General features: G+C 36.4%; 2 protein-coding genes across 2 annotated transcripts in view; both read left to right on the top strand.

Annotated features, from left to right (window-relative positions):
- entpd1 (ectonucleoside triphosphate diphosphohydrolase 1) overlaps window positions 1-15,497 on the top strand; it is a 266,701-nt gene that overhangs the window by 192,998 nt on the left and 58,206 nt on the right. The window lies entirely within an intron of this gene.
- Window positions 13,372-14,957, top strand: crygmxl2 (crystallin, gamma MX, like 2). The gene is made up of 3 exons (XM_056268819.1): window positions 13,372-13,478; window positions 13,950-14,192; window positions 14,644-14,957. The coding sequence occupies exons 1-3, from the start codon at window positions 13,470-13,472 to the stop codon at window positions 14,914-14,916; spliced, it is 525 nt and encodes a 174-aa protein (XP_056124794.1). The 5' UTR covers window positions 13,372-13,469; the 3' UTR covers window positions 14,917-14,957.

The raw sequence follows: 15,497 nt of genomic DNA, 5'->3' as shown, positions 1-15,497 counted from the left end.
CTTCTCTGAGGAAAGTGGGGCACTTCATCCCATCATGGTTTAGCTCTGATGTTAGCTGTGATGTCTCAACAGGCTGGTTTACAAAATAAATAAATAAAATAAATAAATAAAAAAGGGGGCGGCGGCAGCGCTATATCAGAAGTTGATCGTTGTGGCTAAGGCAGTCTTTGATAGGCTTCTGAGGCGTGACAGGACTATTTTTCCCCAATGCTACTCTGCTAGACGGCTCGAAGAAAAAAAAATCTGCTTCATTTGATTGGTCTGAACAGACTGTCAAATGTCAAGCTGTTATCAAATGCAAGATGTGTTTTTATTTAAAAAGATGTTGGCAGAGGGGGGTGGGGGGACACTTAGGCATCATGTGCGGCCCCCAAAACTGGCACTAGGACCTCTTGCATTAAAAGGTATTTCTAGCAAATATAACAACAGATGTTGGAGTCATTCCTATTATGTAGTACATTTTCATTTGTCTCCATGATGTATGTCCTGCTATATTCACTCTTAAAAATAAAGGTTCTTTATTGGCTGCGTTGAGAACCTTTAACATTCATGGAACCTTTCCATTCCACCAAAGGTTTTATATAGTGGATTCTTAAGGGTTCTTCAGGTTATGAAAAACTATGAAATACATGGTTCTTTTAAGGACTGATCACTGAATGGTACTTTGGGTTCTGGTTCTTTTATGGCATCGATATGAAAACACCATTTTGGAACCAAAATATTCCACTAAAGTTGGAAACAGGAATGAATTTTAAATAATTTCATGAGGAAAAACATATTTATGAAAGTCTGCAATACCCTTTTTTAGTTTTTTTAAATAAAAAATAAATTAATACTTTTAATCAGCAAGGATGCATTACATTGATCAAAGTGTCAGTAAAGACTTTTACATTGTTACAAAAATGTCCATTTCAAATAAATGCTGTTCTTTTGAACTTCATATTCTTTAAAGAAGCCTTAAATTTTTTTATCATGGTTTCCACAACAAGCAAACCACAACTGTGTTCAACATTGATAATAATAATAAATGTTTAACACTAACTCAGCATATTAGATTTCTGAAGGATCATGTGACAGTGACACTGAAGACAGAAGTAATGATGCTGAAAATGAAGCTTTGAATAAATCACATTTTAAGATATAAGAAATAGCAAACTTATTTTAAATTGTAATATTTCACAATATTGCTGTTTTTACTGTGCTTTTGATCAAGTGAATGCAGCCTTGGTGAGCATAACAGACTTCTTTCAAAAAGACTTATTTTTTTTATCTTACAGACCTCAAACTTTTGAACAAATAAAATAACGACACATAACAGAAATGACCTTGGGGTTTTATTTATTGGAGCCATAATTTTTCTAAAGCCTTGAAGTGACCTATACTTAATAGATGAAAAGAGCAAACAGCACCAAGTCACATGAAATTATAAATAAATACAGTTGGGTAAAAAAAAATTGCAGCCAGCAACAAATACTGAATCCACGCTTCTTTAAAAGAACCCTGAAAAAAAAAAAAAAAAAAAAACGTATATCAAAAAAGCCAATGGAAACTAAATTCTGTGGCTATTGATTTAAAAAAAAAAAAAAAAAAACAGTGAAATGACTTAAATAACATGTGCAAGGACGACTCTACTGTCTGTGTTTTGAGTGCGGTTGTGAACTCCTTGTCCTGCACTCTTTTCATTCTCAAACAGTTATGGCTGGTGTGGATACATGCGCAGAGATGAACTGGCTTTCGGCGGTCCTGTCAGAATCCTGACACTCCAAAGAGTGTCCAACTCAATGTTTACACTAGAGGAGCCTCATGTCTTCATCTCGCCGGACTGGGAGCGACAAAACAGAGAAATCTATCTGCAAATACACTTCTGAGATTCTTTCAGTCTGCAGAAAGATCATCTAGGGCCATATACACAACTGCTTATGTAAGCAAATGATATATTGTGATGATACACTGTGTCAGCTCGGTTGATGCTCAAATAGCCTTGAGTTGTAATCCTATGGTTGTTATTCTATCTATAATAGCAGCACAGATATCTAGACAAGTGTACTACGATATACTGTATTTAGACCCTTCAGTATCACAATACACTGGTCCCTTTACTCTCTAGCATAGACAATCTATTGCCTTAAGTTCATTCTTGTCTTTATGGTCATTGCACTGCAATCACAAAGCACTCTATACCTTCACTTATGTTTATCGCATTTTCTTCTTCTAGTTCCAAAAGAGTAAGGCTGGACTTCCAGCTTAGAACAAAAGTCCATTTTCCGTATAGGAAAAAGCTCAATGTTACGTTTCGTTTAATTGAATCTCTATTGAAAAGTGTAAGGGGTTTGTGTTTTATTTATGTGTGTTTTTTCCTCCTCTTCTCCTTTCTTTGTTGCTTCTCTCCGCTCTCTCTCTCTGACAAAAGACGCCAGCCTGCCAAGCAAGGCTGCTCTGGGACGAACCTGTCAATCACAGCTGACGGCACCCTGACAACATGTACGTTAAAAATTAAACTAGCTCTCAAAGCCGACGCGTGACAGCCGAGCCTTTGAAAGTGGCTGCAGTGCTCAGCGACAGAAAAGGCAGAATGAGAGAAAAACATACTAAGAAAACAACAGTGTGATGGGAGTAGAGAGAGAGAGAGAGCTGAAAGAAGGGAAAAACAAAAGTTGAAAGCAAAAAGAATAAGAAGCACGGTATTGATGGTGGGAATTTGTGTTATTTCCCTGCCTTTTTTAATTTGCTGATCTTCTCTGAGGACCTGCAGGCATTTCCAGGGATGCTGCTGCAAGTCGCTCTTGATTCTTCGGGTCTTTCAAACAATCTCAAAGTTCTAATCAGTTCACCAACTGAGACTCGGCTTCTTCTTACACACGCAGTCATGACCCAGACAATTACTCTTACTCTTTCAGCACAATATGCAAAATTTCTGTATGCTTGAAATAACCAGATCGCCAATTTGCCAAAATTTGTCAGAGCACACTGGCATACATCATAAAATGCAATGCATGACACATGAATAAGCAGGAATATCAATCTAAAAAAGGTCATTTTTAAGTAATTATGATCTTGTTACTAGCAAAATTCCATATTCATAAATATAAATATCTAAATGCCAAACCCTTCTTTCTTATATTTGTGTAAGAACTTGAAAAATACCTCTTTTCAATTAAGTTGTCTGAGAAACAAAAAAGCCTTAAAAACATTATCTGTTTGTAATTTATTTCCTTTTTTGTAATTCTCATAATTTGTCAATATGTTTAATTGATATATTAATCCATTGTGTAGATTAATACACAATGATTAATACACCATTGTTAGTGTTTTTTGTTGTTTTTGTATTCTGTTGTTATCTGTTATTATTTGTGTATTGTGTTAAGCATTAATTAAAAAATAAGCAGGAGTCACAACATCTCTTTAAATCTCATTTAAAGTTATGAAAATTGGACTTGGCCTAAGGCATGATCCATCTGGACACCTCACTGATTTACACATGCAACATTATGAGGTCATGTGACAAATGGAGTCAGGTCATGTGACAACAATGTAGCTGAATGGCATACTTGCATTTCTGCCATGCATATAAAGATATCGTTTTTTAATGTTATTTTAACATGCATACTCAAAAAACTATTTTTTACTGGTTTTGGGTAAAATATTTTGGTGAGAATTGTGATAGAAATTATGTTTGATCTAATGCTCTGTATTTAATTTATTAGTTTATAATTGTGATGTATTTTACGCAGTCAGTATCACCATTTCTTGAAAATAATGATGAAATGTGACAGCATTAACATGACTGCTGAGGCCATATTTGCAGTAAATATTATATTTATATTTTATTTCCAATGTGTCCAAAAAGTTTAACGTACATTTCAAAGCCAAATAAAAGTCCGGGCACTAATCTGAACATGCAACATGCCAGGATGTTGCAGCACCGAAACAAAAAGCTTTTACATATGTGCATGTGTGCTGTGTGTGCATATATCTTTGTTTGTATAAGAGAGCGTGTGTATTTGTGTATGAATGCCCGCTGTGGCCTGTGCTCCAGGTCAGCTCCCTCACAGCAGCTGTTTAAAATGACTTGCGTCTGAATCTGAGCCCAGCACAGCACCTGCTGCAGCTGATAGGATTTAGAGCACAGAGAGATGACACAGCCAGTAAATACATATCTGTCTGCACACTTCCAGGAATTATTTTACAAATAGAGAGAGAGAGAGAGAGAGAGAGAGAGAGAGAGAGAGAGAGAGAGAGAGAGAGAGAGAGAGAGAGAGAGAGAGAGAGAGAGAGAGAGAGAGAGAGAGAGAGAGAGAGAGAGAGAGAGAGAGAGAGCTCTACTGCACTCTAGTGGTGTGAAAGGGAAACAGTTTGAACGGTGTCCCTGTTGGATGCAGCAGCATTATTTAGGGATGCACCGAAATGGAAAATTCTGGGATGAAACCGAAAGCTGAGAATAAGTAATAAATTATTTATTAATTAATTAAACTTACTTGATAATCAACACTCAAATAGCTAAAACTGAGTTGTAGGCCTACAAACATTTAAATTGAATTTTACACAGTTGAACATTTACACAGTTTTTAGTATCAGCTTTTTAATAGATTTGTTTCACAGGTATGGCGTCAGAACCCGGAAGTCTAATTCGACGTTGGTTCCCTGAACCTTTATGTTTTTTTTTAAAATGGGGTTTTTCAATTTATGAGTAAAATAAAGCCTGTGTTAAACATAACTTGACCATACTTCAACGTTTTGTTCAACAACGTACACTGCACACACCGAGCTGTTTTGTCTGTTAGCCTACTTATTAAAAACACAAGTTTACAAAAATTAACAGAATTCGCGTTTTCGTTATGGGTGTAATGTAAGTTACAATGTAAAGCCTGTTTTATTGACGTCTTTACCTGTTCAAACACTGAAAGCGATTACATGAGACAGGATTCATTTCGATAATGCATCTTTCAACATATGCCTACCTTTTGCTGTTCGCTCATGTTTATTTCGTGCTGTAACTAGTAGTAGAGAGATCAAATGATAATCTGTTCACGTGATCCGCGCTGCCTCTTGAACTTGAATCTGTCACGCCGTATAAAGAGCGCCACAATTCATAATAAAATCGACAGCTTTTTTTTTAAGTTGAGACTGCTTTATATAAAAGTAACAAAGTACCGTTTTTTTGCAATTATTGGATGGCAGGCACGCTACAACTGTTTTGTTCACGCATAAACAGAAAACACTGACTAAAAGATTTTAGATTTAGAAACCATATCAATACCGATTAAAATCGTGAAATTAATATTGTCAATCCAGAGTAGCCTATCCACAGCTGACATGTTTAACTTCGAAATATAAGGTTGCTCACAAAATGTAAACAAATATTATTGTGACAGTTCCTGTTTTGTGTGTTACTTAACGGAATAAAATGCAAAGTATAAAATGTTTACACATTAATAGTTTTCTTGGTGTTTAAATATTGCTGGCCCCCTTTGGCTGGATGTGTAAAATAAAGTGGGCCAGTGATTCAGGTAAAGTGGGCGACCTTTAACCTTCAGTAATTATACTCAAATTCATTAAATAAACTGACATTCACTGGTTATTTTATAGTTGACATGCATAATCTACTTTTCAGAAAACAGAAATGAGTGTGTAGTTAGAAAATTCAAGTCAGAACTGGAAGAAAGAAAAAAAAGAGCAGAATTAATAAAATGAGGCATTACGTTCATTCTGTGGAGTGAAGAAAGGATGAGAGGAGCAAAATGTAGATGCAGAATAAAACGCTTTAAAATATGGACACAATTTAGAGAAAACAGACAGAAAAAAAGTTTTACAATATGGTTACCATTTTAAATGTTCCTCTTATTGAATTTCTGTTAGCCTATTTGTTTTTGCATGTGTTGTAGTCCCATTTTTAATAGGTTGTAGTTCATTTTCATCCATATTCTGATTTCTGAATATTCCTATATTAAGATTTTATCAAATATAATATCAACACAACATGTTCTATCAGTTGTTTTGAATTTTACACATGCATTGTGTGAACTGATGAATTTTACTCATCATATGCTTTTGGGTTTGGGCTCGGGGCTCATGTTAAATGTGGAATATGTTTTTTTGATAATATGTGTTAATAAATCAAAATCATGTGTTTTTAATAAAAGATATAGGATAATTTTTTGATAAATCAGGGATGGCCTACTTTATCTGAAAATAAATTTGTCTGGAGTGCTTGATCTCAAAATATTTATTGGTATATATCTTGCAAATAACACATTATATCAACTGTATTCAAATTGAAATATTATAGCTGGACCTTAAAATTAACAAAAGAAATAATGAAAAGAAAAGGAAAAAACACAGGTAACAAAAAGTAGCACGTTATTTGCCATTACAAAGGGGGTAAACAGTTTCATCAGTAGAGTTTCATCATTATCGATATTGGGACGAGCCACACACTCCATTAAGCGTCCTCCTGTGTATTATTAATGTGATGCGTAAGGTTTTTCAAACACTCTTTGAGAGATATGGTGCACCAGCACGAAGGTGAACAAAACATTTTATTTCAAACGCTACTTCATTTCAAACCACTCAAAAGGAATTTCACACTGCTCTCAATTTTCTTTTATTTCTTCATGCCTTCACCTGCTCCCATATGAATGCCCTATTTTTCTTCAAGCCTTCCTCTGCTCATAAGAACTGCTGCGTCCCTTTGAAATAAACAGTGTTATTTATTGCTGGTTACAAAGCAAAGTGGCTTCTTCCACTACCATCGATAGCATATTCTTATGTACACGTGTTCGGCTACAATCGGAAAGGCCTTATGATAATCAACAATGGCACCTGTCCTTTATCAATATGGTAGCTACTGTAACCATGCAAAATGTTTATAATAAGATTTTCTTTTGTTTGACAGGAGCTGAATGAACTTCCATAAAAGCTGATGATCATGTTCTCCAACATTTGAAATGTTCCAAAGGGCACGAATGTTGACTGAAAGGAGTTTGCATGATCAATGTCACAGATTTGTTTAATTAGTTATTTTTGAATATTTTAATTACATTCTGAATCCCAGATTTTCAACATGGACTCAGTGGACCTTTAGACCTCACTGTAAAGCATAATTCAGCTTTTATACAATTTAAATCAGACATGATTTCAAAATATTGTCTTTGTTACAATAAGGAACTGAACCAGCTTCTTGGCTGTATACGTTAATTTGACAAAGAAAGCGAGCAAGAAAGAGAGACGGCTTAAAATTGTGATTATCCTGAGTGGCTTGGTTCGGCAGTGATACCTGCTGGGACACAAGCGCAGGGCTTCTAAATAAATTGCAAGTGGCCTTGGGCAAAGAGAAGAACTGTCTTTTGATCTCCTTTACGAGTGAACGAAGAGAATTTGCAGGCTGTCAATCAAACTCATAAGTCTTCAGAACAATGGGAACGACCTTTATCTGTCTTTTTTTTTTTTTAAATCACATATTTCATTATGACAATGCTTTCTCTCTCTCTCTCTCTTTCACTCCGGTCGAGAGCCGCAATAATTGATACGGAGTGGTACGGCCGACTTTCCTCTTTTCTTTTGGAGCCCTTGTCACTAACTGTTGTCAGAACACATTTGCTTTGATGCCAAATTTAAAGAAGCAAAAAAAATGGCATCATATGTGATTATATATTTAAGGCTGTAGAAAGGTTGGGGTATATCGGCAGCTCCTTTTCCCCGTGTGTTCAAGGCGTTCTATTGAAGTTGCTTGTGTTGTTGCCATCCTCTGCCTTAAACACACGGATGCATTGTAAGGAGATTCCACCTTCTAAAAGAGGAGATGAAAAGATCTGAGTTTTTTTTTGTCATGTGTCAGTAAACACAGAGACTGTTTTAAGATGAGGGCAGATCACACAAAAGAAACTTACTCTTTAAACTCTGAGCCATGGGACGGTGGGGGAAACGTCACATGAAAGGTTGTCTTTACCTGGACCATGTGGGGAAGACAAACCAGTTACCCATGATGCATACTCATGTTTGCATGTATGCAATGAGAGGTTAAAGGCCCTAATAATGCAACATCAGTGTGTAAAAAAGAAAAGAAAAAGTAAATAACGGTTTTTTAAAAAAGGCCAGTCCATATCAAGATATTTTTTTATATCTATATTCTATAAATAGCTACATAATTATGTAAGTAGGCCTACTGAAAATCATAAACATAAAATAATTTCAGGAATTCTCTATAGCACAACATTACAAAATCATTACATGTTAAATTACATCAAAATGATCCTTTACACATTGCAAGAAATTACCTCATTGATACAAAATTGCACTGAATATTGACAAACCGGTGCTTGGAAAAGTTCGTTATCCTATGGTTCAAAACTTATATATTTTTTACATTAATACCTTTATTCATCAAGGATGCATTAAATTGATTAAAATATTTATAATTTTCCTTCAAAATGTGTTGATCCCATGGTTGATCCATCAGTGTTCAATAAAAACATACACGGGTTTCCTGTTTACAAACATTACAGGGTGCGTGCGCATACCAGAGGCAGAAAGCCAGATTGGTGAGCTGGTCCGCTACTGCAACAACCAAGTATTGAAGCTTTCGTTATTGTTTGTATTTAACTGACTCAATAAAACGTGATTTTAGTTGGATCTGTTTGTCTGTCTTTAATTTTGCAGTTACTGTGATATGTAGGATACATACCTATGAATTATCATGTTGGGCTAGTAATGTAATAGCCAATGTTAGCAGCTGCTGGACAGCCCGAATTTGCTTTTATATAAATTACGTTACGCTTGTTTACGTTACAGACACCACCACTATCTATACACGAAACACGTTTTTTATCTGCCTCCCGGTTGCGTGCGCAAGCAGTGATGACGTTGCCGAGAAATACATGTAGGCTATATTTTTAGAGTAGTGAAAAGCACATTTTCCTTTAGGTGTGCACCCTAATAAAATCACGGTTTATTGTATTTTCAATCAAATAAATGCAGCCTGGATGAGCATAAGAGGTTTCTTTCACAAACAGAGTGGTGTATTTTAAAAAGTAACATATGTTGGGCTTAAACTGGGGCTAAAATCATTATTAAATGAGAAAAGTTTTTGAAACGCCCAAGGAGAGAGAGAGATAGAGAGAGAGAGAGAGAGAGAGAGAGAGAGAGAGAGAGAGAGAGAGAGAGAGAGAGAGAGAGAGAGAGAACTGCGTGTAAACAAAGTATAAACTAAATAATAAGCACATTTGAATGGCTTCAGAAGCGCCCCCAATCCCTCCATTATTCAGTGTATATTCAACCACTATTTCCTCTTTTAATTATCCTCCAAAAGAAAAGATGGAGCACATCAGACACATCTCCACAAAGCCGTCCCTGGCACACTCTCAGAGTGGCCGGCAAGCGTAGGCAGCGTCTGGCGGAGCCGATAGCGAGGCTTGTGCACTGGCAGGGACAGACAGGGCCTGTCTGCAGCTCCACACAACAACAGGAGGATGATCTCTCAGCAAAGGGCCCTCGTCTTCCTCCCCCTCACACGGGAGGCTTTGGCTCGCCCAGCCACATCACACCGTCTCCGACAGCAGATTAAGGCCTGTTCGTAGAAACCCACAAGGCTAATGAAGAGAAGCGGCAGCTGGCATTCACTAGGGCAGAGCTTTTGTCCTAGAACCATAAAGTGCTTAAAATGACAAATTTTCTTTATAAGAACCCGCACTGATGGCTTCTTTAAATACTCATATCTGGGGCTGCAAAGTCTTCTGCATATTGTCTTCAACCCATGAAATAATAAAAATGAATTATGTTTACTTGGGTGCTGTTCTGCCTAATTCTAGATTATATAATTACAATTTAATGCTATAATCAAGAAGCTAACAGTGTATTTGCTGGCCATTTTGTCAGACATACTGAAAGAGTCTTCTTGGCCTTTCCTGTAATGTCACTAAATTAGACCATTTGTCTCAGTTCCTCATTTTTTTGCTTTACGTTTTCAGATGAACCAAAAGACTAGTCCTGTTCATGGTTACCTGGTTAGGTCCAAAAGTCTGAGACAACATTAAAACTTGGAAATAACAAAAGGTCTTAGAATTTTTTTAAATATATATACAAAAATAGTTATGGTTATTAGAAAACATTTAAGATTCTGTACTATTTCTAGGTCACTAATCAAATAAGTAAATTTGCTACACTGATCATGCGAACTTTGTACTGATGATCCCAACTGTAAAAAGTGATTAGTTGACTTAACTTTAAAAAAGTGAGGAAAAACCTGTTGCCTTAAAATTAAGTGAATAAACCATGCGCAATTAAAAAAATTAAGTGCACGCAATTAAAAAAATTAAGTTATGTGGAATCAAGTTCACATAACTTATTTTTTTTCAATTATGCAAGGTTTATTTAAAATTTTTAAAGCAACAGATTTCCTCACTTTTTTAAGTTAAGCCAACTGATCACTTTTTACAGTGATGGTCTTCTATTAAAGCACAAAATGCTTTTTGGATCATTTTCATGCTTGAGAACATGATCATCAAGTTTTACAAACGCGTAAAAAGAAATTCTACGAAATTTTCAAATTCATGTTAACCAAACTTTTCACCAAAATTTCACACTGATAATAAAATTATTAACAAGCATAAATTGCAATCAAAATATATATATATATATTTTTAAAATAGAACCATTTTCTCAAGCTGGACCAAATGAAATGAGTGTATTTGCACATTTTATCACCTAAAAATAATCTTTTGTGAGAACACTGTACTGTTGATCTCCGCCTGTGTCCAAAGAAATTCTCTCCATTTCGCTCTCTCTCCCATCCCATCTCTCTCAACTGGAGAGGCAGCAAAAGATCTTAAGTGTTGGCTTTTTGTTCTCCAGGGGGAACCAAGAGCGAAAGCTTGGTCTTATTTGAAGTATTCCGCCCCGTGTGGGGAGGAAATGTCTTGTAGTGCTTTCAAGATTACTATTTGCAAGCCTGTGATGTGAGAGAACCATTCCTGTATAGTGCAGAGTACATGTGGTACAGAAATCGCTAACTAAGCCAAGAAAAAAGGTAAAAAGAGGAGGAGACAGGGAAAAAAGTTCAATTAAAAGACCATCCCTCACAAAAGACATAACACTGATGAATCATGTACACGAGAGGTTCCAAAAGTCGGATTTTTGCATGATTCCCCCCCCCCCTCCAAAATATACAGTACCGGTCAAAAGTTTGGAAACATTACTATTTTTAATATTTTTAAAGTCTCTTATGCTCACCAAGCCTGCATTTTTAAAAGAAAAAAATCAAAAATACAGAAAATTATTATTATTGAAATATTATAACATTTTAAAAAAATGGTTTTCTATTTGAATATACTTTAAAATATAATTTATTTCTGTGACGGCAAAGCTGAAATTTTCATTAGCCATTACTCGTCTTCTATGTCAAATGATCCTTCAGAAATCATTCTAATATGCTAATTTAATCCTCAGTTATTATCAATGTTGTAAACAGTTGTGCTAATCGAAAACATTAAACATTTTAATGTTTCCAAATTTTTTACTGGTCCTGTATATTTAGATTTTTTTAAATACAAATTACAGTACCAGTATAAAGTGAAAAAGTTACATTCAAAAAGTTGAAATTATAAGTACTTAGTATTTGGTAATAGCTATTAGTATTAGTATTTTGTCCACATTTTGCCTTAATGACTTTACCTCTATACAAGTTTGTGTAAAATAAATAAATAAATTAATGAGGTAAAATGATCAATATTGCAATTTTTCTTATTAGTCAAGCGATCTAGAAATAGCAGAGAATCTTATTAATTTAATAATCACTTTAATGTTTCTTTGTTTTAAGTTTTTAAAAACTTTTTCATTTTTTTTTTGTTTATCACCAGGTTTAAAATAGATTTTCAATGTGGTCTCAAACTTGAATCAGTCTTTAGAATTTTTAAAGAGATCTGACATATTAATAATGTTTGTGACTGTCAGCTCAAGCCATTGACAGATAAAGAAACAAAGCGCTAACTACAACTCTCACTCTCTGAGCTGTGTTTTAAAACAATGCTAGAGTGGCTATCAAAGAACAGTGTAGCTATTGTTTTACAAAAGCTGCCTTTCTCTGGAGTAAGACCAGCAGAAAAACAATACACAAAACAGAGCATTGCTCCTCATCTTGATGAAAGGAGAGATGAGGGGAGCTTTGAAAAGAATAGAAACACAAGGCCAACTCTCTTTGGCCTTTTGCCTGTCAGCTGAGGGGTTTGCTTACATGCCAGAGTCTACTGTCCTAGAGTTGAAACAACCATCACACAATAATACAAACACATGCACATGAAATGTATGACCTACCTCAACACAGCCTTATGAAGGCCTTGCATCAGAGTGGCTCTTCAGGCTATGGAAGCAAAAGATGGCAACATATTGTCGGAGGTTATGTCAACACATTCCAGAACAATCAATAGTGTCAGAATCACTTAGATGAGTACGGCTGAAAATGCACACGGCAGGAAAAAATAGACACCAGATGTACCAAAATGTGTGCTGTGATGAAATCACTCTCTGTGATGCCAGCATTTGAAAATAAATAATTCAATAAAAATCTCCAGACCAAATGGTTGACAAAATGTCTGTCAAACTGGTTAGCCTCAATCAAAACAGAATGTGACAGTTGTGTTTCCCTCTAATTGCATATTTGATGATGACATCAAAAAACAAAGCTATATGGAGAACAACTTCTACCATATAGGGATTTCAAAAACCTGTGTTGAACGTTTGCTTTATCTGCAGTTTCGACAGTCTCTTTAAAATAGGTGTATGTAGAGAAGGAAGGAACATGTGAAGTGGGGAAATTTGACTCTTCAAAAGTTTTCAAACGTATTGATGTCAAGAGCCACAAAAAACGTACAATTTAAAAAAATAAATACTTTGCTAAATTAAATACTTTGCCATATTAAATAATTGCCTTTCATGTTATTATAAACATATATCATTAATATCTAAGGTGAACATGTTCATTTTGACAGCTATAGAATCCTCCTCTTCTCAAACCTCCATCCCCTTGCGGCCACCGTGGACCCCTCCTTTTGAAAACCCTGTTACGTAAAGGGAACTTTGATTTAAATCAAATGAACTCAGTTAAAAAATGTTTACATGCCATTTTTACTACACATTGTTCCATATACAGAAAGGCCTGTTTATAGTACCTCCTGATCCTTTTGTGGCCCGTTGTGAAAAGAGCACATCACCAGGTCATGGGTGAACAAGGCTTGGTTTGCTGGTAAGGCTCATGAGGTGAGCGGAATTTGTATAGGTAAACTCTAGCATTCGGGAATAATGGGAGTGTGGCTATAGTTGTTTTTAGAGAAATGAATAATGGGAAAGGTCTGTGACGTTTTCAAAGGTAAACTCTAGTCTCTCTGGCAGCAGCATGTATACATCTATAGAAGAGTATAAAAGGTCCACCGGGACCTCTATGGCAGTACGGCAGAACGACGCGGACATCCTGCTCTGCAATCATGGGAAAGGTAGGCGCTGATAGTGGTACCTTAAAGTTAGAGTGACACTGGCTGTTTAAAATTTCCATTCACATCAAGATAGTATGTGGTTGTATGCTACATTAGCTAGAAATTACCTGATAATCATACAGTCTTAAATGTGCTTGTCACACTAGATAGAAGATAGCAGAATAAGACTCCACAAGTGCATCTCAAATATTATACAAAGGGACGTTACAAAATACAATTTTACATGAATTTATATATCACATATTGATGGAATCCCAAACTCATGGTTTCTCATGACTTGACTATAAACCATAACACGGCTGTATGTTATTTTCACTCACAAGATAATATATATAGGCCCATACAATGCATATAATATCTAAAACTGGACAAAATGAATCAGGATATTCATTCAAAGACTTTTTTTCTGATCCTTGCTAACATCCTTTCTACCTACTGTACCTTTTGAAATCATTGCCTTTCTGTCATCAGATCATCTTTTACGAAGGCCGCAACTTCCAGGGGCGCTCCTACGAGTGCTCTTCTGACTGCTATGACACCTATAGGCACTTCAACTGCTGCAACTCCCTCCGGGTCATGGGGGGTCATTGGGTGGGCTACGAGAAGCCCAACTATATGGGGTATCAGTACGTCCTGGGCCGTGGGGAGTATCCTGACTTTCACCACTGGATGGGCTTCAACAATTGTATTAGATCTTGTCAGATGTTCCCCCCAGTAAGTCAATCAAACTGATGGGTTTTATTTCACACAGTTAGACACCTTTAAAAAACGCAACGTCAATCAACGAGCCCTTTGAAGTAATTCATATATGCAGGGGGAAAAAAACAGGTTCACAGGTCCACCAGGAGCGTTAGTTATTTGAAATGGAGCAAGACGCACTCCAATGACTGCGCAGCTCATCATAATTCCATTCATCTCTGTTTTTGGCAGTGGAAGAATCATGACACTGTCACTAGAGTTTGTTCGACAAAAATGACTAAACGTCTACTTGAAAATCTTTGAAACAGCAGTACAGCAGGAAGTCATGTTCAAAGGCTCAGTCTCAACAGCGACATAAAGAATTCAGAGTTTCGCCTCCCTAACGTTCTGACAACTGGTCTTTCAAATGTGTCTGCATTGCCCTGATTATTGAGCCTAACTGCTGGTTTTTCTCCCCACACAACAGTACAGAGGAGCCTACCGCATGAGAATCTACAACAGGCCTGAAATGCACGGACACATGATGGAGTTCACAGACGACTGCCCCAATGTCTACGACCGTTTTGGGCACCACGGCATCTACTCCAGTAACTGTATGGAGGGCTTCTGGGTGTTTTACGAGCACCCCAACTACAGAGGACGTCAGTATTTCCTGAGGCCCGGAGAGTACAAAGCCTGTATGGACTGGGGTTGCATGAATCCCATGATTGGCTCCTTTAGGAGAATGAGGAGCAGTTGAATGTAAAAGCGGTCTGTTTTTTACCATTAAAGACATTAAAACCAATTAAAACAGTTCTCGCATGCTGTCTTTTCTTCAATACGCTTTGAATTACTCTGTAGCAAAGGAAACAGAAAGTTTGTTCTGCTTGCCATTTCTCTTTCGAATGAGGATCCACTGATCCGCTGCCCAATGCACATGAAAATAAAGATCGTGTTTGCAAGCCAAACTCAACTTTATAAATCTGACGTGGTTGAAGAATTCATTTTAATCTCATTCCAAACCATAAAACAAGCTGATAAAAAAATCGAGAACTTTGTGCCCATCTGAGAGGACAATTTCAATTAAATCTTGTTTAAATCAATTCATATTCCAGTTTCATATTATCATTTTATCCTCATTTATGTGCCCTGCTAGTTCATTGCATTTACATATAAAGCCCTGAAGCAACTAAAAGCAGAGTTTGCAACTTTTTTGTCAAGCACTGAAAAGTGCAGTGGTGCTCTTTGGAGAGAGAGGGAGAGAGAGAGAGAAAGCACAAAGCTTGCAAAGACACAAAGGGGGTGCATGCTGGCAGATCTACAGTCGCATTTACTCTATAG

The sequence above is a fragment of the Rhinichthys klamathensis genome, unplaced genomic scaffold (genome assembly GCF_029890125.1).
Source record: "Rhinichthys klamathensis goyatoka isolate OS25496 unplaced genomic scaffold, OSU_Roscu_1.1 h1tg000277l_1, whole genome shotgun sequence".
In the NCBI taxonomy this organism is placed as follows: Eukaryota; Metazoa; Chordata; class Actinopteri; order Cypriniformes; family Leuciscidae; genus Rhinichthys; species Rhinichthys klamathensis.
Note: the sequence above shows the minus strand (reverse complement) of the source record. Positions and strands in the feature narration are given on the sequence as shown.